At 44.1% G+C, this 25,754-nt stretch overlaps 1 protein-coding gene across 2 annotated transcripts in view; it reads right to left on the bottom strand.

The window, feature by feature from the left end:
- Window positions 1-23,937, bottom strand: part of ZNF704 (zinc finger protein 704) — a 250,294-nt gene extending 226,357 nt beyond the window's left edge. For both annotated transcript variants that reach the window (XM_043484182.1, XM_043484184.1), the window contains exon 1: window positions 23,319-23,937. In XM_043484182.1, the coding sequence (XP_043340117.1) occupies window positions 23,319-23,807 (489 nt within the window). In that variant the 5' untranslated portion in view covers window positions 23,808-23,937. The remainder of the gene's footprint in view (window positions 1-23,318) is intronic.
- Between the last annotated feature and the right edge of the window lie 1,817 nt (window positions 23,938-25,754).

Below are 25,754 nucleotides of genomic sequence, written 5' to 3' on the forward strand. Positions count from 1 at the left end.
CTTTGCTTGGAACAGAAATTTAAAAAAATAAAAAGGTCGAAGGCAAGAGGGGAATAGGTGTCAGCAAATATGAGCTTAGACTGGCTTTGCAACTTAGCAAATTATTAACCACTGCCCAGTTTCTACATTTGTAAACTAAAACCATAATATGAGTTTTACACTTCCACCATCCTTGCACTTGTCATTTCATATTATAATTATTTATTTGTTTGTCTCTTTCTCCCACTAAATTGAATGTTTCATGGGGACCACACCTTTCTTGTTAAATAGTATATTCTCTGCATTCAGCAAAAGGATTGTGCAGAGTAAACACAAAATGAATGCAATGTTTGGATAGTCTCAGAAAAAAGTAGTAACAGAGGAAATCTATTTAATTATTAACCCAGTCTCTTAATTGTCTTTTGATGGTCATACATATTTAAATTTTATAAAGTCTAATTAATTGTTTTTTCTTTTATATCTCAAAAGTCATTGCCTACCTTGAGGTTGCAATGATTTTCTCTTCTATTTTCTTCAAGAAGCTTTATAAAGTTTTGGCTTTGATATTTATGTTTATGTTTCATTTTGGAATAATTTTTGGGTATGGTGTAAGGTAGGCGTAGAGATTTTATCTTTTCTTTCTAGGGCCATGAAAAGACTTCGCCACTGAATTTCTTCAGTGCCTTTTAAACCATTTCTGTGTGGGTCTATATTTGGCCTCTCCTCTGTTGCATGAATCTACCTTTCTATCTTACAGTACACCTGTAGCACACTATTTGGATAACTCTCACTTTATAGCAAGCCCTGAAATCAAGCAGAGTAAGTATTGCAATTTTCTTCTTATGTTTGTTTCCATAAACATTTTCTATTAGCTTGTGAATTTCTACAAAAATTCCTGCTGAGAATTTCATTGGGATGGCATTGAATCTATAGATCAATATGTGGAGAATTGACATCTTAACCATATTGAATTCTCTAATTGAACATGGCATATCAATTCATTTGTTTAGGTCTTCTTTAATAACTCCCATCAATGTCTAGTAGATCTTGCATATGAAAGTAGTAGTGAAAGTCATTCAGTCCTGTCCAACTCTTTGCGATCCCACGGGCTATACAGTCCATGAAAGTCTCCAGGCCAGCATACTGGAGTGGGTAGCCTTTCCCTTCTCCAGGATCTTCCCAGCCCAGGGATCAAACCCCGGTCTCCCATATTGCAGGTGGATTCTTTACCAGCTGAGCCACAGAGGAAGCCCAGGAATACTGGAGTGGCTAGCCTATCCCTTCTCCAGTGGATATTCCTGACCCAGGAATTGAACTGGGGTCTCCTGCACTGCAGATGGATTCTTTACCAACTGAGCTATCACTGGGATGGCACTGAATCTATAGATCAATATATGGAGAATTGGCATCTTAACCATATTGAATTTTCTAATTGAACATGGCATATCAATTCATTCGCTTAGGTCTTCTTTAATTACTCCCATCAATGTCTAGTAGATTTCACACATAATTTTTGCACAGTTTCATTAATTTTATTCCCAAGTGTTTAGATTTTGATGCCACCATAAACAGTTTTTTAAATTTCATTTTTCCAGTGCAGTACACACAACTAATTTTTGTAAACTGACCTTGTATACTAAGTTCACTGATTAGTTATGGTAGTTTTGTTAGGATTTTCTCTGAAGATGGATCATATCATCAACACATAGAAACAGTCTTATTTTCTCTTTTTCCCTAATCTCTATGCCTTGCACTTATTTTTCTTCACTTACCACACTGGTTAAACCGCCAGCACTATGTTGAATAAAGGAATTAGCACACACATCTTTGTCTTGTTCCTCATAGTGGTGGAGGAAATTATCTTTTGCTATTAAGTGTTAAGATGTTACAGGTTTCTTATATATGCTGTTTATCAATTTGAGACTTTCCATCCTTATTTGTTGAGAGGTTTTTCTTTTTTAAATCATGAATAGGTGTTGAATTTTGTTTTCTCTGCATCTATTAACATAATCATGTGACTTTTTCCTTCCTATCTAATATAGTAAATTATACCAATTGATTTTCAAGTATTTAACCAAAATTACATTTATGAAAGGAAAAAAAAAAAACTTTGGTCATAACCTATTTTCCATTTCTATATGACTAGATTTGATTTGCTAACCTTTTGTTTAATATTTTTGTGACATGTATAATAAGAAAGACTAACATGTTATTTATTTATGTTATTGTATGTTTTTAGTATTAGAGTTATATTGACCCCATAAAATTTATTGGGAATATTCAATCTTTTTCTTTTTTGGTAAAGGCTTTTATAAAACTGAAAGTGAAAGTGTAGCCACTCAGTCATGTCCAACTCTTTGCGACCCCATGGACTGTAGCCCACCAGACTCCTCTGTCCATGAGATTCTCCAGGCGAGAATACTGGAGTGGGTTGCCATTCCCTTCTCCAGAGGATCTTCCCAACCCAGAGACTGAACCCGGATGTCCCACATTGCAGGCAGATTCTTTACCATCTGAGCCACCAGGAAATTGTACCTTTGTAAGATTAGTATTGCATATCTCTTCCTTAAATATTTGACAGATTTCACTAGTAAAGCATTCAGGTCTGGAGTTTTCCATGTGCAAAGGTTCTCAATTATAAATTCCATTTCTTTAACAGATGGTAGGTTATTCAAACATCCTGTTACTTTTAGTGGTCAGTTTTGTTAATTTGTGTTTTTCAAGGAATTTACCCATTTCATCCAAGCTGTCAAATGTATTGGCATAAAGTCCTCTACTAACATCAAGTAATATGTCATAATTATTCTTTTAAAGTCTGTAGCTCCGTATGACACCCTGTCTTTCATTCTGGATTGTGCTTTCCCTCTGTGCAAAATCTTTACAAAACTAGGAATTTATCAATTTGATCTGCTCAAAGAATCAGCTCTTGGCTTCATAGATTTTCTCTATTGTTTTCTACTTATTTCACTGATTTCCTACCATATCTTGTTTCTTCCCTCTTCTTTTTCTAGCTTCTTTGGATGGAAGATTAGATCACTGATTTAAAGCAATATATTTCCCTCTAAGCAGTGATTTAAGTTCTGCAAACTTTGATAGGATACATTTTAATTTTAAATTAAAGTTCTTTTCTAATTACCATTGTGATTTCTTCTTTCTTCCAAGTGATTATTTAGAAGAATACTGATTGATTTTCACATATTTTGGGATTTTCTAGTTTTTTTAATTGATTTTCAAATTTAATTCCATTGTGGTCAAAGAATATATTCTGTTCGATTTCAAGCCTTTGAAATTTACTGAGACTTGGCTTTGCCCCCAGGATATACTGTATCTTTGTAAATATTTATCATACAATTAAAGGCAGTATTTATATTTCAGTTATTCAGTGTGGGGGATCTATAAATGTTAATTAGGTTAAATTGGTTGACAGTACTGTTCAAACAGTCTATAGTCTTACATTTTTTTGCTATCAACCATCAATAAATGAGAATTAAATTATTCAGCTATACTTGTAGATTTGTCTATTCCTCTCTCTTTGATTCTATAGACTTTTGCTTCATATATTTTGAAGCTATATTAGGTGTATAAATATTTAGGATTTTATGTCTTCTTAATAAACTGACCCTTAGCAGAGACATTACTTTTCCAACAAAGGTCCATCTAGTCAAAGCTATGGTTTTTCCGATAGTCATGTATGGATGTGAGAGTTGAACTATAAAGAAAGCTAAGTGCTGAAGAATTGATGCCTTTGAACTGTGGTGCTGGAGAAGACTCTTGAGAGCCCCTTGGACTGCAAGGAGATCCAACCAGTCCATCCTAAAGGAAATCAGTCCTGAATATTCATTGGAAGGTCTGATGCTGAAACTCCAATACTTTGGCCACCTGATGCGAAGAGCCAACTCCTTGGAAAAGACCCTGATGCTGGGAAAGAGTGAAGGCAGGAGGAGAAGGGGACAACAGAGGACAAGATGGTTGGATGGCATTACTGACTCAAGGGACATGAGTTTGAGCAAGCTCTGGGAGTTGGTGATTGACAGGGAAGCCTGGTGTGCTGCAGTTCTTGGGGTTGCAAAGAGTCAGACATGACTGAGTGACTGAACTGAACTAACATAATAAGATATTCTTTTTACCTCTGATCACAGGTTCTAGGCTCTAGGGCTAGAAAGTGGCCTGGATAGGACAGCTGTTTTCCTGTTGAAAAGACATGCACACCCCACGCTCAAGTAAGAAGATAAAACATAAGACCAGGTTAACAGGCTCAAGAAGCTACTACTTCGTGCGACAGGACTCTCTCCAGGCAGGGCAGGGCTGTTTCCCTGTCTTGTCTTTCCCATGACCCACTGTTGGTACAGGGTGCTAGGAACAATCACAAGCCACGGGAGATGCTAGCAGGAAAGACAAAAGGGGAGGGATTGGGGTAGTATCTGAAGGCCGGCTGCCTCAGGCACGGTTCATTCCCCTGCCGTTCTGATCTATTACACATTTATTTGCTCATAACTGCAACTTGGGTCCGGCTTCCCTCAGGGTGCTGACAGCACTAGCTATGCAGGAATGACATTCACTGTGTACTGAGTCTTTTCTTCATTTTTCTTAATATAACTCTTCTTTGTATCTTTGAATACATTACTCTGAGAGGCCCTCATGTGCACACCATGCTCTCAGGTGTAGGAGGAATCTCAGGGATAAATAAGTCAGTAGCTCCAGGTGTGGAGAGCAGGACCAACTTTAAAGACCAGCTCTGACTTACCTCTCAGATGTATGACTGGAAGTCAGCCCTGAACAGGAAGTGACACAGAGGTTAGAATAAGTCAGAGTTGGCAAAACGATGTGAGTGAAAACAAAAAGGCTTGTGTGTGTGTGTGCGTGTGTGTATGTATGTGTGTGTGTGTGTGTTTTTAAGAATTCCTGACCAAATATTTAATCCTGGGACACTGATTCACTTTCCATATGAGATCTTACCTTCTGCTGGATCAGGCTGTCTACATTACCCAAAAGTGGGTGTAGGATATGTGTGTGTGTGCACAGCCACACTCACGCTTGCAGTATAAAGATCTCAAGATAGTGTTAGGGAAGCAAAATTTTAAGAATGAAACCTCTGTACTCTCCCATGCTGCCTGGGAGGCATGCCTGGAACAAAATTAGAATCCTTAACCTTTCAAAACTCTGTACTTTTGTATGGCTCCCAGATGATCCTCTAAACAAGAGCTTCTTTGTGATTCCAGGGCCAGTGTCCCCTGCTGCAGTGGAAACAACAGTGCCAGGGTAGCTAATGGAGAAAGGACAAATTAGGAGATCAGCACAGACCTACCGCACCGACCACTGTGTGCTAAAAGATGCCAAATGAAATAGGACACAATGAACAAGGCATATCACCCTGGATGCTAGTTCCCTCCAGTTTCTGGGTTTATATGAGCTTTGCAGGACTTCACAAGTTACCATTTGGTGTGATCTATTTTGTGTGATATTTTATGTGATCCAGTTTGTATAAGTATAATATGCTGGCATTTCTCACGTTGTTTGAGCGTGTTTATTGTTTACAAATTTCTTTATGTATTGAAAGAAAAATAATCAAAGCATTTTTGTGAAAAGATTCTGCACCAGGCAAGATGTGACCTGTGAGGTTGGTGCCACTTTTCACAAAGCGGAGTTCCTCACCCATTCTCTCATTCTTCTCCATCCCTTACTTCTTATTTCGGACAAGTTTTTTTACCCTGAAAACTTGACTCCGTCCCACCTTTAGCCAAAACAAACAATAAGACTCTAAATCCTAAAAGATCTGCATAAAACCTCAACAAACTAGGAACTCTCTACCCCCTCTTTCCAATGCCAGAAAGGGGCTTCCACATAGAAACTCAGAGTGGGAGACTGAGAAAGGAAAGAAAGTCTGCCCAATTCATTCAGAGACTTTTCTGCTGATGCCAAGAATCTGATGTTAAAGTAGACATAGGATTACCTAGTAGGATGTAGACTGGATGTAATTCAACTCCATGTTCACTGCTAGAAACCAAGTTTTATCTGGAATTGACAAGAAAGAGAGTGGGGAAGGAAAGTGAGGGCCAGTCTGTGTGCTGTCTCTGATTCCTTCCCCGCTTTTTTTCTGAGCTGTAGGAGACTGGACTCCCTTGAGCTGCGGTGACCCCCTCACTGGGGTATATTCATCAAACGGGTGATTTTGCTGTACTGGCTTTTCTCTTCTCTTCCTCCTCTTCTTGTTTTCTAATATATGTTAACCCTCATCTCCCTCCTGCCTTCTTTCCTTCCTGAAAAAGCACAAGGAATGAATAATGACTTATTGACACTGAAAAACAAAACCAAATGAGTATGCTGCTGCTAAGTCACTTCAGTCGTGTCCGACTCTGTGCGACCCCACAGAGAGCAGCCCACCAGGCTCCCCCGTCCCTGGGATTCTCCAGGCAAGAACACTGGAGTGGGTTGTCATTTCCTTCTCCAATGTGTGAAAAGTGAAAGTGAAGTCGTCCAGTCGTGTCCGACTCTTAGCGACCCCATGGACTGCAGCCTACCAGGCTTCTCCATCCATGGGATTTTCCAGGCAAGAGTACTGGAGTGGGGTGCCAGTGCCTTCTCCGTCAAATGAGTATAGGTGCATATAAAGGAGAACGGAGTCGTGACTGCTGATGGCTACAGTGTTTCTTTAGGGCTTCCCTGGTGGCTCAGATGGTAAAGAATCCACCTGCAGTGCAGGAGACCAGGGTTTGATCCCTGAGTTGGGAAGATTCCCTAGAGAAGGGAATGGCTACTCACTCTAGTATTCTTTTGGGGGGTGACAAAATGTTCCAAAATTAGGTTGTGGTTGATGGCTGACCAACTCTGCGACAATACTAGAAAGTACTGACTTGTGTACTTTAAAAGGAAGCATTATATGGTCTATACCGTATTATAGGTATACCGTATTATACCGTAATAAAGGTATTGAGAGAGAAACAGACAGAGGAAGCATTACAACTGAAGCGTTCCAGAGCTCCTCACTCCTAGGCACCTTCCCTTCCCTACCCGCACTCTCTCCCTAGAGGTGTTCTCACCGTTCCCTCACTGTAAATATTTTCCACATACCCATGACTTTTGATGTCCATCCCTGCTTGTCTTCTCCACCTACCTCCTGTCTACCTGACATCTTCACACGGGGGTCTAACAGGCATCTCACACTTAACACAGTTAAGACCTTTAACAACAGTTAAGGGTGAACTGTTGATTCACCCTTTCTAGCCCAAATCTTCTCTTCCTCCATGCATTCTAAGCTCAGCAATGAACCACCATCCACAAAGTTTACTGTCTGTCTCTCCAGCTAGAATGTGAATAGAAACCCTTCCCAAGTCTTTTTCCTTCTGAGTCCTTGAAGCTGACAAAGAGTATAGCTGTTGAATGAATAAGCATGGGATTGAATGAAGTAGTAACCCCCCACCCTGCAAATTTCTTTAAACAATCAAACCATTAACTTGTCACTGAATTTAAACAAGATCTTCAAGATATCTCAATTTTAACACATAAAAAATAGGCATAGTTTACAAACAATGAAAACTACATCATTTCTATTATGGTTTTTAAAGTATAAAGAATTTTCTCTAATAACCTCTGTGCTAGATTTCAAGAAAATTTCAAGTGACAAAATCAATACAGAGAGTTGAGAGACCTATTTGAATAGAAATCTCTTTTAGAATAAGAATAAAGAGCTGAAAAATATTGCTGTCACCCAACAGATGGCTAAGAGCGCATTTTCAGAACCTCTTAAATACCCACCAAGTACTCACGTAATGGGAAATCCAAATAGCAGTCACTGTTCTCTTTCCATAAACCCTATCTTGGATCATTTCAAACCTTCCAGTGGCTCCTCCATATTATCAACCTCCTCTTTCCCACCTAAGATGATACAGTGTTCAGTGCTTACATAGGCCCAAGGGTCCATTTTCCTCCTTTTTCTGAGACAAGTTTTATTGCAAGTAATATCCGATGGAAAAGATTGTTTTTCCTTCAGTTACTCTTCATATTTTCATTTTCATAAGTCCTAATAGCAAGATCAAACCAGTCAATCCTAAAGGAAATCAACCCAGAAAATTCATTTGAAGGACTGATGCTGAAGCTCCCATACTTAAGCCACCTAATGCAAAGAGCCAACCCACTGGAAAAGACCCTGATGGTGGGAAAGATTGAAGGCAGGAGGAGAAGGGGACAACAGAGGATGAGATGGTTGGATGGCATCACCGACTCAATGGACATGAGTCTGGGAAAACTCCGGGAGTTGGTGAAAGACAGGGAAATTTGGCGTGCTGCTGTCCATGGGGTCGAAAAGAGTCGGACACAACTCAGTCATTGAAGAACTAAAGATCCTTAGGCTAACATTTTGACTATTTTTCTAAGTTTGTTAAACTAGTTCTGAGTTTTAAGTATATGAACTTACTAATTGAAAACACTGTCAAAAGCTTACATTAAAAAACAGAATTGTTAAGCTCAATTTTGGATCCTAACACAAACTGATACAAATTAGTGGTTTGTTCTTCAGCAGGCACTTGTAGGTGAGTTTTAAAGCATAAACAAGCCAAGTGAAAGTGTTTATGACAACCTATGAAACTGTATTTCATGTTGTTTTAATTTAAAATTTATTCCAAAATAAAGTCCTTCTCTCCTTAAATTTCCATTGTTGCTTAGGTAACAATTCCAATTATTTTTTAAATCTGTTGGCCCCAAATGTTTTCTGAAGTGTTTGACAAATATGTCATTTGGTAAAAAAAATTCTATATGTATGTGTATATACACATACATATTGTCCACAAAAACTGCCCCATTGTTCTCCAATACATTTTTCACATCTATAAAATGGAAATAATAAAATCTACCTTCCAAGATTACCAAGGTAGCTATGACTTGTTGTTGTTCAGTTGCTCAGTCCTGTCTGACTCTTTGCAACCCCACGGACTGTAGCACACCAGGCCTCCCTGTCCATCAACATTTCCCAGAGCTTGCTCAAACTCATGTCCATCCAGTCGGTGATGCCATCCAACCATCTTGTCCTCTGTCATCCCCTTCTCTTCCTGCCTTCAGTCTTTCCCAGTATCAGGGTCTTTTCCAATGAGTTAACTCTTTGTATCAGGTGGCCAAAGTACTGGAACTTCAGCTTCAGCATCAGTCCTTCCAATGACTATTCAGGAGTGATTTCCTTTAGGATGGACTGGTTGGATCTCCTTGCAGTCCAAGGGACTCTCAAGAGTCTGCTCCAACACCACAGTTCAAAAACATCAATTCTAAAGCACTCAGCTTTCTTTATAGTACAACTCTCAGACCTATACATGACTCCTGGAAAACCCATAGCTTTGACTATACGGACCTCTGTCAGCAAAGTAATGTCTCTGCTTTTTAATATGTTGTCTAGGTTTGTCATAGGTTTTCTTCCAAGAGAGTGATGAGCATCCTCTATAAATTATAATGCATTAAATGCTGGGTAATATTGAAATATTGAACAATAGCCAATAAAGAGTGCAACATAGGGTACGGAGTTTTCATAAATGCTTAACCCCTTTATTTGCAGTAGTCATACTGCTATTGACAGAAAAGGTGTCAATCCTACTGAATGTATATGTTCCTTCTCATTTAAACAACTATGATACTTTCAATCTTGTGAAAACCATATTATTAAATACACCCGCCTTGGTATCAGCACTGTGTGATATTCTGCTCCCTGGGCACCTTGTAATTCTGTCATGATAGCACTTCCCACATTTCCTGTCTCCCCCACTGGACTCATCACAGAGCCTGATTTACCAAGAGAAGTAGGGTTTTCTACCAGGTTTTAAACTTCACACCAAGGAATGGTGTTCACAGATACACAAGTGAAAATTCACTACATAGAACACTCATTTTTTTTTTTATAGTGAAGAAATTAGCAGCTTTATGAGGAAATATGTTTCAAAGCTTGCAAGACCCACTAACAATATTTTAACCTTGCTCTGTGACAATTTATTTCTCTAATAATGATATTTTAGGAATTTATCCCAAGCATAAGCCACTTATCCATGGATTTCCCATTTAGAAAAAATAATTTTAAATTGGAATTTCCCAAAATGCATCTGAAGGGAAAGGTGTTCTAGAAAGAAAAAGGCTCCAATAAATTTGTAAATGGTCCAATAAATATGTAAATGCCACAATCTATATTCACCTTCTTAGAAATTCAAAATGGCCCTTGTTATCTACAGCGAATAACTTACTCACAGGTATTTGGGTGTTATACTTCTCTTTCAATTTATTTTACATTTAAAACATTTTATAACTTACAAAAAAAAAAAATCTGTATCTTTCTTTTCAACTGAAATTCCCCTAAATTGTTCAATTAGAGTCCTTCTCTCCTCCTTCTAGATATCTTCCGATAGTGGAAGCAAGCAGTTACAAGCATTTAGAAGAACACGTTGAGCTTTGCATCCCCATTTACCCAAAGAACAAAGACTTTACCAAACAAAAGTACAACAGGTCGTAGACACTAATGCAGAGGTTTTCAGCCCCAAGCAAGTTAGAGGTGAGAGGTAACATCATTGGTATTTGTATCACAGGTCTCAGCGACACATAATTCAATGTGTGTTGTAAGACTTTCCCCTCCTGCATGGCTTGTAGCCAGGCTTTTTCCAAAATAAGAGCTATACCTCTGAACAGACTGACTGAACTTGAGAGCAGGAATGTTTTTGTCCTCTTTGCACAAGTAGATAAATGGCTCTCAGCTTCCTGAGATGAAAGGGAAGATTCAAGCTCACCACTGATACAATGGAACACTCAGAGTTCAGATGAACGAAGTCACTTCAGGAAGCAGCTCTCTGAAATACCTTGGGAGTGTGGAACAAGCAGGAGGCTCTAACAGTCAAAATGACTGTAGGATTTTGGGTCCTTGAACAAAGTTCTACAAAAGATTCTTTTCTGGAACCAAAAAGGAAATAAATTGCCATCCATCTCTAATTTCAGGAGGTCTCTGGTCATATTTAATAACAATAGGCAAATTTCTCTGGTGATCCAGTTGTTAAGATTCCGCCTGGGGACACGGGTTCGAGCCCTAGTTGGGGAAGATTCCACACAGCATGGAGCAACTGAGGTCATGCACCACAATAAGAGAAGCCACCACAAGGAGTAGCCCCCTGCTTGCCGCAACTAGAGAAAGCCCAGACACAGCAACGAAGACCTACAGCAGCTAAAATATTTTTTTTTAACTTAAAAAAAAAATAACAATAGGCAAGGGCAAAACAGTATTATCCCAATTTTATTTGATAACACTGAAGCACTGAGACATCAGATTACTTGATGAGGCCATGCAACTAGCAGTGGAGAAGCCAGAATTGGAACCCAGAGCCTGTGTTACCTCATTTCCTGGTTTATGAGGAGGAAACAGTGGGGAGGGGGCAGAGGGCAAGGTCATCTGCTCTGACTCAGTCATGTTCCCTCTTGCCTTACTAATGAGCCCACATCACAGATCATACTAATGGACTAAAATTACCCTGCTTACATACAGGTTTTACTGCATGATATTTCAAGGCATGTATCCTTTAAAAAATTGGAGTTAATTTAAAATGTCAAAACACTTTTGACATTCACTTATTTTGACCATCCATCCCCAATTAGTCCTTCATCAGGAGACTTGACTTTCACTCAGCCTTCCAGTATGACAAGAACATAAGGAAAGCAAGTGTGTTACTGGTAAGTGTCGTGTGTAGCCTGGAAAACTCACACTCTTAGTACACATGGAGCTGTGGACAGGCAAAATCCTTATAATTCTTTGCATCTCAAAGCTCCATGGTCTTCTGCAAGATGAATGAACCCCTCCTGTAATGTTACTGCAGATGTGGTAACATTCTCTTACCTTAAAATTACAGACTCTCCTTCAAAACTCTAGTGTGTGTGTGGGTGTGTGTGCACTCAATAATCTCTTGACTCTTTGTGACCCCATGGACTGTAGACCACCAGACTCTTCTGTCCATGGAATTTTCCAGGAAAGAATACTGGAGTGGGTTGCCATGTCCTTCTCTAGGGATTGAACCCACATCTCTTGCACTGCCTGCATTGGCAGGCAGATTCTTTACCACTGCACCACCTGGAAAGGCCCTTGAAGCTCAAGAGTCGAGCCTATTTCCCCCATGTATAAATTTTAACTCCAGATTTTCCAAATAGTATCTTAAATGAAAAGTGAGAACTTAATCACTCTAATTCCACTACACAAATCTCCGAGTTATTACATTCTGTTCCAATTCATCCAGTAAATGAGAGCAACAGAAGTTATTTGTCAAATTTATGGTCTAAACTCATCCTTTGACTAATTACTCAGGAATCACCTCCTGTCCAAATCATATAATCTTCTTCATATAGATTGGCTACAAATGCTTTAGGATACATATCAAAATTTCATCCCAAACTGTAGTAGCCATGCAAGGTCTCTCAACAGATCTAATCTTGATCTTGGGGATAAAGAGGAAAAGAGGCTTTGAACCTCTTTATCGATAACTTGGCAGGAATCTGCCAGGCTGTGGGCTCCCCAGAAGTAGAAATCGGCCTTATCCATTCTTGTTTCCTACATGTATATCAGGAACATGGCATGCAATGGCGTCTAATAAACATCTCCTGAGGGAATGACCAGAAACCTGGAGAGCAAACCCAAAGAAAATCATCTTTATTTCAAAAAGAGATTCAACTATGCTGGAAGGTTGGTTACAAGTGCCTCTGAAAGTGTTACTCACTCATTCACTCATGTCTGACTCTTGTCGACCTCATGGGCTATAGCCCACCAGGCTCCTCTGTCCATGGAATTCTCCAGGCAAGAATACTGGAGTGGGTAGCCATTACCTACTCTAGTGGATCTTCCTGACCCGCAGATCAAACCCGGGTCTCCTGCACTGCAGGCAGATATTTTACTGTCTGAGCCACCCACCAGGGAAGCCCCAAGGGCCTCAGATATTTCAGAAAGTCTAATGGAAACCATGCGTTTACCTTAAAAGAGATGGGACAGGGCAATGAAAGGTCAGGTTTCCTCCGCATTAGCAGACATTGTATCAGGCCATGGTGCAAGACTGGCTGCTCCACGTAGACCAGAAGCTCTGACAGTGTATACTGGGGTGGCGAGGGACAGGCTCCCACACCTCTCCCCTCGGAGCCCCCGTGAGCGGGGAGGGCAAGGTAATGAGACCAGGACAGATTTACTAATGAAAAGTGTCCAGGGGCTCTCAGAGGTCAAGGGCATCCTGACTGTATCTCTTGCTCCTTCTCACTAAGCTCAGGTGAGCAGATCCCAGGCAGGGCTGACTTCTCACCTTTCCTCCTCCTTTCCTAACCCTTGTGCTCTGGGACACTGCAGGCTTAACTGGTAAAATCTGGTAGAGGAGGGGAGGCCCTGCTTAAGGGCTGAGTATAAACTGTTTTCTAGGCTGGTTTACCAGGTGCTCCACACCAGAAATTAAGGGAATTTGGTTCACAGTAAAATGGGGTTCATCTGCCATTTATTACCATCCGCTGGAGGCTCAGTGGTAAAGAATCCGCCTGCCAATGCAGGAGACGTGGGTTCAATCCCTGGATCGGGAAGATCCACTAAAGAAGGGAATAGCAACCCGCTCCAGTATTCTTGCCTGAAAAATCCCATGGACAGAGAAGCCTGGTGGGCTACAGTCCATGGGGTTGCAAAGAGTTGGACACAGTTTAGTGAACAACAACAAACAGCAACAAGAAGTCATCCTCTGAGTACACAAGTGCCTTGGGAACTGCACAGAAGGGGGGCTGATACGAACAGGATTCACAGAGGGTCCTGCCCACCTCCCACAGCCACAAGTGAGACAACCTCTTCCTGATGTATTTTAGAAGGCAGAGTGTTCCCAGAATAGAAGTGGATAAACAGTGAGTGGTGGATCATTTCAGGAAACTGATTTTTCTAACTACAACTCCAAGGGAGTAAACGAGGTACAAACAGATCATTCCAGACACAAAGGACTACTCGGCAAGGAGGGTGATAACTTGGCTTTGGCAGACCAGGTGCTAATCCTGGCCCTGCCTAACTAGCTAGTCAGCCCTAACTGGACAAGGCATTTCTGATTTCCCAGCCCCAGTGTCCTGAGCAGTTGAAGGAGGGTGTTGGGTTACCAAATGATCTGTTTCACTTCCACGTCTGGCAGTCGACAATTCAGTGAATGACAACTTTGTCTGGTATCAGAGGCACATGCCTTCCCCTCGAGCCAACGCAGACCGTGTGCAACACATATACTTGTTAATAAATTGAAATTCAGTGCTGGCACACAGTCCCTGCCAAGGGCTTCGTAAAGTCATCTGATAGCCCAGAGATAGTCTGAGAGATATCCCTGCAGAGCCAGCACACATGAAGCAGATTCCTCTTGATTAACATTTATTAAGCACTGAAAGTGGACACTTTGACATATATCATCTCACTTAAATGCCAAAGAATTGATGCTTTCATACTGTGGTACTGGAGAAAACTGTTGAGAGTCCCCTGGACAGCAAGGAGATCAAACCAGTCAATCCTAAAGGAAATCAGTCCTGAATATTCATTGGAAGGACTGATGCTGAAGCTGAAGCTCCAGTACTTTGGCCACCTGATGCAAGGAGCCAACTCATTGGAAAAGACCTTGATGCTGGGAAAGAATGAAGACAGGAGGAGAAGGGGATGACAGAGGATGAGATGGCTGGATGGCATCATTGTCTCAATGGACATGAGTTTCAGCAAACTTAGGGAGATAGTGAAGGACAGGGAGGCCTGATGGGCTGCAGTCCATGGGGTCGCAAGGAGTCAGAACTTACTGAGTGACTGCTGCTGCTAAGTCACTTCAGTCGTGTCCGACTCTGTGTGACCCCATAGATGGCAGCCCACCAGGCTCCCCCGTCCCTGGGATTCTCCAGGCAAGAACACTGGAGTGGATTGCCATTTCCTTCTCCAGCGCATGAAAGTGAAAAGTGAAAGTGAAGTTGCTCAGTTGTGGCCGACTCTTAGCGACCTCAGGGACTGCAGCCTACCAGGCTCCTCCGTCCATGGGATTTTCCAGGCAAGAGCACTGGAGTGGGGTGCCATTGCCTTCTCCTACTGAGTGACTAAACAACAACAATCTCACTTACAAACCTTTCTTCCCAATTTTTCAATAGATGAACTCTTAATAGAACTACCAGCAGTCTTCCAGGTCCAGGTTTCTCCTCGACTTATTATATAACAGTACATGATCAATCTCTTCAGATTCTCTGGCTCTCATTCCTCAGCTAACACACAGCATCACAGAGCAAAGTCTGGCCTTGTTATCTCAGCCCCCTACTGCTTTGCCTTCACTAAGTAACAACTTATACCAGGATCCTTCCTCCGACTGATCGAGTCCTTGTATTTTTTCTTTTATAAAAAATAAAGTTCTGGTTGAAGATATTTACCTGCTATTCATCATTCAAGGACCCAGGAGGTTAGTTTCTTTTGGTTCTGGGGGCTGTGTGGATCTTACCATTGCAGTCAATGTGAAACTTCTTTGATCAGAAATTGACAACTATGTAACACAAAGTTTCTCTTCTTGTCTCATTTAAAGCCCAACTTAGTGTCCATGACAGTAATCAAGCATCTCAGATACTTAGTATCTATTCCTCTAGTCCCTGAGTTGTAGCAAATCCTCAACAATGTAAATGGACATAAACATCGCAAACAAATAGGGAGAGATTAAAAGCACAGGCTCTGGATGTGAACCACAGCTCTGCTGTGACCAACAGCCTCAGGTGTGTTATTCCAGGTCCAAGTCGGTACATTCAGCTGGAGCAGGCGTGCGTGCATGCTCAGTCACTTCAGTCGTGTCCAACTCTTTTCGACCTATGGACTGTAGCCTGCCAGTCTCCTCTGTCCATGGGGATTCTCCAGGCAAGAATACTGGAGTGGACTGCCATGCCCTCCTCCAGGGGATCTTCCCTACCCAAGGACTAAACCTACGTCTCGTGCATTGCAGGTGGATTCTTTACTGCTGAGCCACTGGGGAAGCCCCCAGCTGGAGCATACCAATTCCCAAATCATAATTTCTCAGGAGAGCCTCCTTCATATAAAGTATTTAGCACACTTCCTGGTTTATAAGTATTCAGAAAATATTCATTAACATTATCTTGGAATCCAAACTGTCCTGCATTTCATTCCTATTCTTTTAATGATTTTATTGGTTCCCCTTTGTTTTCTCCAATCCACTGACCCCTAACTTTTTACCAGCCCATGGCCCCTTCCTGTCCTTACTTTTCTTAGGACCCATAGTCCATCATTATAGTCACAGCAGTATCAACTTCATCAACAATATAGTCTGTCTTTCCATTGCTCAACCACCTGGCTAAACTTCATCTCTGCCAAATATAGCTCTCTGCTTTGTCTCCAACAAGAGACATTAAAGTGTAAGGCTTAATGGTACTAGATGTGGAGTTGGACTGCCCAGGGCTCAAACCCCTGATCTGCCACCTAACACCTGTGTATTTTTAAGTAAACTGCTTATCACTTCTGTAAAATGAGGATGATATAATAATGCCTGACAGGGATATGTTATGAAGTTTCAATGAGACTGTACACTTAGACTTGCACTGTGCGTGCATGCTCAGTCATATCTGACTCTTTGAAAACCCACTGGACTATCTCCTGCAAGTCTCCCCTGTCCATGAAATTCTCCAGGCAAGAATACTGGAGTGAGTTGCCACACCCTCCTCTAGGGGATCTTCCCAATCCAGGGATTGAACTGATATCTCCTGTGTCTGCTGCATTGCAGGAAGATGACCTCTGAGCCACAGGGGAAGCCCAGATTTGTGCTAGCATAGTAATTAAATAACTTAACAAACATTAGCTTGGATTCTTTTTGTCATTATTATTCTGTGTCTGAACCAATGGAATGAAGCTGGGAAAATCACACACCCAGACAGAGTCCTTACTCTGTCCATGTAGAAGCACCAACATCAAGCAGATCCTTGATATTACCAGCTGCTCTATTTGATGTCTCTGGTTCATCTGTTCTCCTGCTCGCTCATAGCACTACATCCTGGCTTCAGCTCTTACTTCAAAGCTCCTTCAGTCTCAGCTGATGACCTTCCCTCCTGCTGCAGGGGGAAACAGAAGCCATCAGATGAGTACTACTTCATCTGACCACCATCCAATGCACAACCACCCACATCGGGACCCACTTTCCCTACCTTCTCTCTAACTCAATGGAAGAAGGGTCTTTGCTTCTGTCAAAGGCCAGTATCAATACTTGGCTTCCAGGTCCCCTTTTCCAAGGACCTTCCTCTTGCAGGTGTCCCTCTTTTCTCTGTATCTTCGGCTCCTCCCTAAGGCAACCCATAACAATCCTCACCTCTTGGTATTCATGCCCTTGCATATTTCCTCCCCTCAAGTGTGGGCAGGACCCATGTTTCACTTTTAAGCAATAGACTATGGCAATGATGATGGAGCACTGCTCCTGTGATTACAGTGCCTTATATGAGACTCCGCCTTACCACAGACAGGGGCTTAGATTCTCCTTGCTGACTTGATGAAGTAAGAGGCCATGCTGAGGAAATCATGCAACAAAGCAGTGCAGAAGTGGAGGTGGGGCTGAGGGAAAGGGGCTCCAGGAACTGAGGCCAGCCTACATAGGAATAGGCAGCAAGAAGCTGGATCCTTAGACCTGCAGATGAAAGGGAATGGATTCTTCTAACCAGAGGGAACTGAGAAGTGAATTCTTCCCCAGGCAAGCCTCCCAGTGAGAACACAGGCTACCCAACACTTTGACTACAGCACTGGGAGACTCAACAGCAGACCCAGCTAAGCCTGACCCTGACTCCTAACCCACAGATGTTGGGAGAATGCTTGTAAGCCAAAAAGCCTACGCTACAGTAAATCCCCTACATAGGAAGGAGTTCCATTCTGAGAGTGCTTTCGTAAGTCTAATTTGTTTGTAAGACCAACAATGTTAGCCTAGATACCCAACTAATACAATCGGCTCTACGCTGGGTTCGGTGTTTCTGTGGGCTCAGTCATGTTTGACCCTCTGCGGTCCCATGGACTGCAGCCCACCAGCCCCTCTGTTCATGGAAATTTCCAGGCAAGAACACTGGAGTGGGTTGCCATTTCCTACTCCAGGGATTGAACCTGTGTTTCTTGCATTGGCTGATGGGTTCTTTACCAGTGGCACCACTGGGAGACCTGGGAAACTGTACTCGATAGGTTTATAATACTTTTCACACAAATAATACATTTTAAAAAATAACAAAGACATAATTTTACAGTACCTTGAAAAGTACAGTAGTACAGTATAGCAGCTGGCACAAAAGGGCTGGCATCAAGTGAACAGGCAAGAAGAGCTGCTGACTGGGGGAGAGAGAGGAAGTGGGAGATGGCAGAGCTGAAGGATTATCAGCAATAGGAGATGGAGGGCAGGCTGCAATATCACATTGATGACATCAAGCGTGAGTGACACGCAGCTTGCCCTCCATCGGACAGTCCTGCCGTAGACATTCTCCCTACCCAGTGATGTCTGGGTAGTGGCTCCTTTTTCTCATTTTCTTTGTCATCGATGACACAGCAGCACTGGATTGCATTCTGAACAACTGCTGCAACCTTCATGCCCTGCTCTACCTTTGAGTCCTGCAACTCAAAAACTAACAGGCCCTCCTCAAATAAAGAACATCTCCTTGCCATCTCCTGTGCTGTGACACTCATTGGTACTTCAGTAACTTCTGGAAGCATTTCCAGAACTTCCCAGGCAGCTACCATATCTGCACTCGCACTAGCTGCCTCACCACTTACTTTTACATCATGAAGGTTGGCTCTAGCCTTCAACCAATGACACCAGCCATAACTGGCATTAAAAGATGTGCCCTTTGATTCTTCACTGTGTTTCTTCAAGTCTTCATAAAGGCTTTTAGCTTTTTCTCAAATCAGCAGTAAGCGGAGTGGGACTCTGATCCTGCATCCAAACACTGAGAAGTTTCTCCATCTCCATCACTTTTCTATGCTTCTTCAATATTATTGTGGGCATCATTGGCAGAGCAGACTTTACATGTTCCATGATCTTGTCCTTAGAGTTGTGCTGATGGCTGAGTGATTCATGTTATAGAATAATTGATATCTACCATCTTTTTGCCTCGCTCCACCCTCAATTATTTTCACTTTTGTTTCCATTGTTATTGCTTGGCCCTTCTTAGCAGTACCAGCTACATCACTGCTGCTTTTACACTTGCTTCTGGACATCCTGGGCTTGAAACAAAGACACTGTACTACTGTACTCTATACTGTACCATATAGCAATGCATACAGAAGCACAAACACTTGCAGAGGATGCACACGAGTGACAAAGTACGCCAGACACATGAACTAACTTACATGCTTGGACATGTGAATGCACGTTCGCATGTTTGAAAGTTTGCCACCTGAAGGTTAGTATGTAGGGGGCTTATTGTAGTTTGTTACACAGCAACAGAAAACAAACATACTTCCCATAGAGTAACAGACAATTCCTACTGTGCTACAGTCTCTACATTAGAGCCTACTGTGCATGTGTGCGTGCTAAGTCGCTTCAGTTGTGTCCAACTCTTCGCAACTGTTCGGACTGTAGCCCTCCAGGCTCCTCTGTCCACGGGATTCCCCAGGCAAGAATACTGGAGTGGGCTGCCATGCCCTCCTCCAGGGGATCTTCCTGACCTAGGGATTAAGCCCATGTCTTCCGTGATTCCTGCCTTGCAGGCTTACAGCAGAGTCTACTGTATCCTCTCTTAAAAAAATTCTAGACCATATGTTCTCCAGATTCTCCCCCTTCTCTCTACTTTCCTTTCTAGCAAAGGGCTTTTAAAAGAGTTTGAAAGAGTTTTTCACTGTGTTCTCAACTCTGCTCACTGCTCAGGCCACTCAGGTCACACCGCTGACTTTACATGCTTTGGATAAAGATACCAATGCATTGTGCATTATCTAATCCAAATGAACATGTCTCTGTCCTTGTCTTACTCAGTATCCCAGTGGTATTCAACACAGTTCATTACTCCCTACTTCTAGAACTGTATCTTCTCCTGCCTTACTGTACTTTCTATTTTCTAGTTTTCCTCTGACTTGTTTGGTTGCTGCTTCTCAATTGTCATTGCTGGCTTCTCCCTCCATACCCAAACTTAAACAGTGCTGGCCCCAGAGTCTAGCACAAGACTGTCCTCCGGCTCGCTGCGCTTCCTTTCTTGTCCCCAGCTTTACAGGACATCAACACATCTCCCAACCCCAACCTCTCCTCTAAGCTCCACACCTTACAGCCATCTGCCTACTTGCAGTTCCCATGCCTATGTCTAAGCATCATCTCAGGCTTAACATGCCCCAAAGAGAATATTTGATTCTTCCCCTCACAAAAACCTGTTGTTCTCTAGTTTTCCAAATATCAGCAAATGGCACATCTAACCAACCTTTACACTGGGGTCTCATCCCCGATTCCCTTCTGTCTGTCAACCCCCCGCCCCCTGCCACCTAATCCATCAGCAAGTTATCGCAAATGGACCTTCACAATTGATCCTGAATTTGTCCCCTCGTGTCTAACACCACTCTGGTCCAAACTGCCTGGCCTCTCACATGCACTTCAACAATCACCTTCAAACTGGATCCCTGCCCCTCCCTGCTGCCTTCTATACCCTACACAGCATGACCCTATTAAAAATACAAACCATGTATCAACGTAGAGGGGTGGGATGGGGAGGGAGACGGGAGGGAGGTTTGGGAGGGAGAGGACATATGTATACCTATGGACGATTCATGTTGAGGTTTGACAGAAAGCAACAAAATTCTGTAAAGCAATTATCCTTGAATTAAAAAATTAATAAAAATATACAAACCACTTTGTACGCCTTTACTGCTTAAAACCTTGCAAATATTTTTTCTCCACTTTAAAAAGGCCCACCAAGCTCTATGTTGCTGGCCTGTAAGCTAGCTACCTGACATATCTCCTACCTACCAAGCTGCAGCCACACTCAGCCTTTTCTCCTTCCCACCTCAAGACTTTTGCAACTGTTATTCTGGAAGGATCTTCCCAAACTACACGTCTCAAATCTCAGATCAAATGTCCCCTCCTCAGGGAGGCCTTCTCTCTACTAGCTTTCTCCTCTTCCTCCTAGATGGTATCATTTCCCTTATGAGGGGATGCATCACAATCTCAAGCACCAGGCTTCTTTGTTTGTTTGGATGGTTGTTGCTCTGGTTTTTCTTGCAGGATGTGGGCATCTGAAAGGTGCTGTGTTCTAGAATAGTACCTGGCACATAGTAGGTGCTTAATAAATATGTGAATAAATGAATGCCTAAGTATATATAAAATATTGACATTCTTGGGCTTCCCAGGTGGGAAGAATCTGCACTGATAAAGAATCTGCCTGCAAAGTAGGAGAGGTGAGTTCAATCCCTGGGTCGGGAAGATCCCATGAGTATTCTTGCCTGGAGAATTCCAGGGACAGAGGAGCCTGACAGGCTACAGTTCATGGGGTGGCAAAGAGTTGGACATGACTTAGAGACTAAACAACAAATTGACATTCTTAAATGCATTAGAATAAAATGACCCTATTTTATTCATTAGAAAACCTCTTTAGATGCAGTGTCAAGATGACTTTTAAGCAGCAAAGATTATAAAATTATACCTCAAACTATTCAATATATAAATTCCTGAAAAGTTATGGGCAACCCAGAATGTTATAAAATAAGGCCCATTTAGAAAGAATTTAACAGAAATTTTCCTGGAGATGTGAAAATCTTTTTCTGATAATATGAATGATCACATTCTAGTTCTTTGGTTTTTATAAATTTGATTTTTTTTTCTATATTGGGTTTGCTTTGATCACAGGACATAAATTATAATTAATTTTTCCATCATAACTTGTGCAACAACTGTCCAAACTACAAGACATCTTTTCAGTATTTCTGGACAAAAATGGTAAGGAGTCACTACTCTTGTTACTTAATGTCACTGATGCCATGTGATTTAATTCCAAACCCAGCTGTATCCTGTAGCCATACAATGCAGGCTTTTTATTAGACCATGGTAATGAGGGTGGTCATGGTCTGGATTCCAACAAGCAACTGTCAAAAACTATCATCCCAAATGACCACTTGCTGAAAATTTCTCACCCCCAGAGCTGGTACATCCAGGGTGGTCTAGGAAAGAAAGTTGTGCCCATGTCTACTCTGTGGCTCTTCAAATGCTAATATTTAACATTTCTTTGGAACTGCAATCCGCATGCTTTGAGGAGTAAGACTTTTTTTTCTGGTTCCTTTTTTTTAAAGTTTTTTTTTTTTTTTAATAGTCTCTATCTATTAAGCTCATGTGTTTTTCTTCCTGAAATACCAATATCTTGTGAAAACTCCCATCAACAGTGTTATTCAGTGGATTTTAAGCACCACTCTTCAGAAAAATCACTCACTCCATTGCTTACCACTTGCTGCCCTCAAAACTTCTTAGCAACATACACTGTGTATGAACCTCAACGTGGTTTGCTTTATCCAATCACACGCCTGAAAGCCCAGCCAGTCAGTTGTGTAATAATAAACCCCTTATCTCCTGAAGATACACAAACGGAAAGATCTCTCAGTGCTTCAGGACACAAGGGACTTTGCTTGAATTCTCAGCTGAAACTCACGTCCATGTTAAATGCCAAATGACCCCCACTTCCTCCGGTTTCCTTTTTTTTTTTTTTTCTCATTTGCAATTTTGAGGAGGGGGCGGAAATACCACAAACGCTAAACAATGTCGAGTTTAAACGGGGGTGGGGAGTTGGAGGGTGGCAGGCACTGCCAAAAGCTGCCAGCAAAATGCTTGTAGAAACCCAGGGCTTGGTTTGTGTCCTGTCCTGGGCTTACCGGTTCCCTCACAGGCGCCGGTGATGGAAACTCACCCACAATTGTTCTTGGATGCAGAAGGGGTTGAGAGATTGACAAGAGAAGCAGTTTGCTAGTTTCCACGAGCTAGACTAGTCCTCGGAATAAGGGGAAGGGGGACCCTCGTGCTTCCCGGGGAGGAATATGACCTCACGGCCCCCTACCTCGCCCGTCCCCACCAGGCGCAGACCGGCTCCTACCTCGTCCCGCCTCCAAGTTCCCTCCCTCACCCGGGAGAAGCGTCCTTTGCCCGCAACCCACCCCGGACGAGCACGCCCGGCCGGCCGGCCCTGGAGGAAAGGGGGAGCGGCCGCCCGGGGAAGGTGTGGGGCCCGAGCGTTGAGCTTCATCAGTCCCCTCGCTCGGCCCGCGCGGCCGCCGGACACACCCCTCCCGGGCCGGCCTCTGCGGTCGCCGGTGCCGGCCGCAGCCGGCGCCGCGCCGGAGCCCGGGGCCCGTCCCCTCCCCGCGCCCGAGGGTCCCGCGCGCCCCCGCAGCCGGCTCGCACCTTCAAGGCGCCCCGGGCCGGGCCCTTGGGGAGCGCGCGGCCGGGGCCGAGGGCCACGAAGCGCTCGTCGCCGTCCTCGTCGTCGTCGTCGCCGTCCACCACCTCGACGACCACCTCCTCGTCCTCGTCCTCGTCGTCGTCATCCTCCTCCTCCGCGCCCCCTCGGGGCTTCGCCGGCGCCCGCCCGAGCCCCCTCCGCCGCCGGCTCCCGCCCTCTTCGTCCTCGTCTTCCTCCCCCAGAAGCAGCAGCACCGGAGACGAGGCGGCGGCGGCGGCCCCGGCGCGAGGGGGGTCGGTCCCGGCGTTGCGCGGCGGCGGCAGCGGCGGCCTCCAGCTCTCCGGGGCCGGGGCCGGGGCCGGGGCGGGCGGCGGGAGCCCAGGCAGCGCGCCTTCCCGGGCGGGCGCGGGCGCGGTGCCGGGCGGCTGCAGCGCGGCGCTGCCCCGGCGGCTGCCCAGGCTGGAGCGCTTGGCTAGACGCCGCGCCTGCATGCCTGCCCGCGGGCTGCCGGCCGCCGCGCCGAGCCGGAGAGTTGGTCACCTCCCCCTCCTCGTCCTCCTCCCTCTTCCTCCCCGGGCGGCCGCTGTGGTCGCGAGGCGCCCGGGCGCGCGGAGCTGCCGGGGGGCTGCGGGAGCCGCCTCCCCGGGGCCGCCGGCTGCCACTGGCTGCAGAGGCGCGGGCGCCGCCTTCGCTGGACCGGCCCGCGGGGACGCCGGCGGCTACGGCGGGGCGGCGCGGCGGCCGCGGGCGGGGGTGGGTGTGAGCGAGCGGCGCGCTGCCGCCTCCGCCGCCGCCGCCGCCCGGGAGCCGCGGGCCGCGCTGCGCTCCATGCGGCCGGCGGCCGGGCCCGCGCGCTCCGGGCCTACAGCTGCCGTTCCCCGGCGCGAGCTGTTTGTGTTGTGTGTTTTCCACCACCGCCCCCCTCTTCGCGAGCCGTTCCTCGCAGCCCTCCGGTCCCCCTCCCCCGTGCAGACAAAACCCGGACTGGATTTATTTCTCCAACCCGCAGCCTCCGAAAATCGGGTCCCTCAGACCAGTCGGCCCGGCGAGCCGCGGGGGCCCGCGCTAGCCCACGGCAGCTTATTCCCTTCGAAAGGAGGATCGACCGGGCTTCTACAAGTAAGGTTGGCGGTCCAAGTCAGACTTTTGAAGGAAGAGATTTGCCACAAGTCATTTGATGATCTTTACCGGGCAAGGCTTGACTACTCTTGAGCTTGTACGAAATCTCGAGGAAGGTGTACCAACCCGAGAATTGGGGTTAATTGCTAACCTGAATCATTTGGATTTTTAAGATGCTGTTTCTGGACATTGCCCGCCAATCTCTCCGGCTCCTTGAATACACCGTTCTAGGCCCTGTCTTTTGAGTTCTCTTGGCGCTGTGCTTTTTTTTTTTTTTTTTGCATTTTTTATTTCTGCGTTTTTTACCTTGAGTGCCTGATTTTAACAGCTAAATTGCAAGAAGCTTTTGGCTCTCACCATTCAATATGCAGACTGCTGGCGCTGTCCGGACCTTGAGAGAAGCAAACTGGGGCAAGGGTTCAAGATTACTTGAGTTTGTTGTTGTAAAAATTAATATGAAGTGAGATCAAGTGTGGAAACCAAGCACAGAACCAGTTTGCCACATGACATTGTCACTTTCTAAGGATTCTTAGGTGTGACAAAGAAAAGTCATTTGCTAGTGTTTGGGGTTAAGGTTGTATGGTAAGCCGCGTTGTTTACATTCAAATTATAAGCCAGCTCCACCTTTGTTGCTGAGGGCTCTGGAGGATCTCCAAACACTATGCCGGTGCCTTCAGAAGACCAGTGTAAAACGATGCCTTCGCCCAGCTCCGTTTCACGGTAATGACTGTAGATTTAACATCACATGCCCTGTTAGACTCTCGAAGGCTGCTCATTAAACGCTCACTTATGGTGTCTTCCAACTGTTGAACATTTCCACTGGGATGATGATGAAGATTCTAAAATGAACTTTTTGTTCTCCCTGAATCATATTAGCTTCCTGATAGACCTATTTCAGTAATGACATTCTCATTAGAATCACTCAGGCCCAAAATAGCGGTTATTTTATTCATTCCCTTCTCTACTTTATTCCTAGAGGCAGTTGCCCACAACTCCACTGGTCTTTCTGAAATGTCTCTGGAATCCACTCATTCCCAAGCTCCTACAGAATTTCATGACCATAAAAGTTAGCATTTCTAGCAAGCTTCCTATACCTAGTTTCTCAATAACACACCTTCCCCTGACCCTCTCCAAATATAAGCACCAGATTCATCTTCCCCAAACTTCATTCAGATCAAGGCATTTTCCGGTGGAACTTCTCATGTCAATATTCCACTGGAGAATTCAGAGAGAGAGAGAAGGAAATGGTCTGAGCATTTTAAGAGATGGGTGTGCTTGATCAAAGCATCAAACAGCAGAGGCGTCAGCTAAGAAGTAAA

The sequence above is a fragment of the Cervus canadensis genome, chromosome 12, assembly GCF_019320065.1.
Source record: "Cervus canadensis isolate Bull #8, Minnesota chromosome 12, ASM1932006v1, whole genome shotgun sequence".
In the NCBI taxonomy this organism is placed as follows: Eukaryota; Metazoa; Chordata; class Mammalia; order Artiodactyla; family Cervidae; genus Cervus; species Cervus canadensis.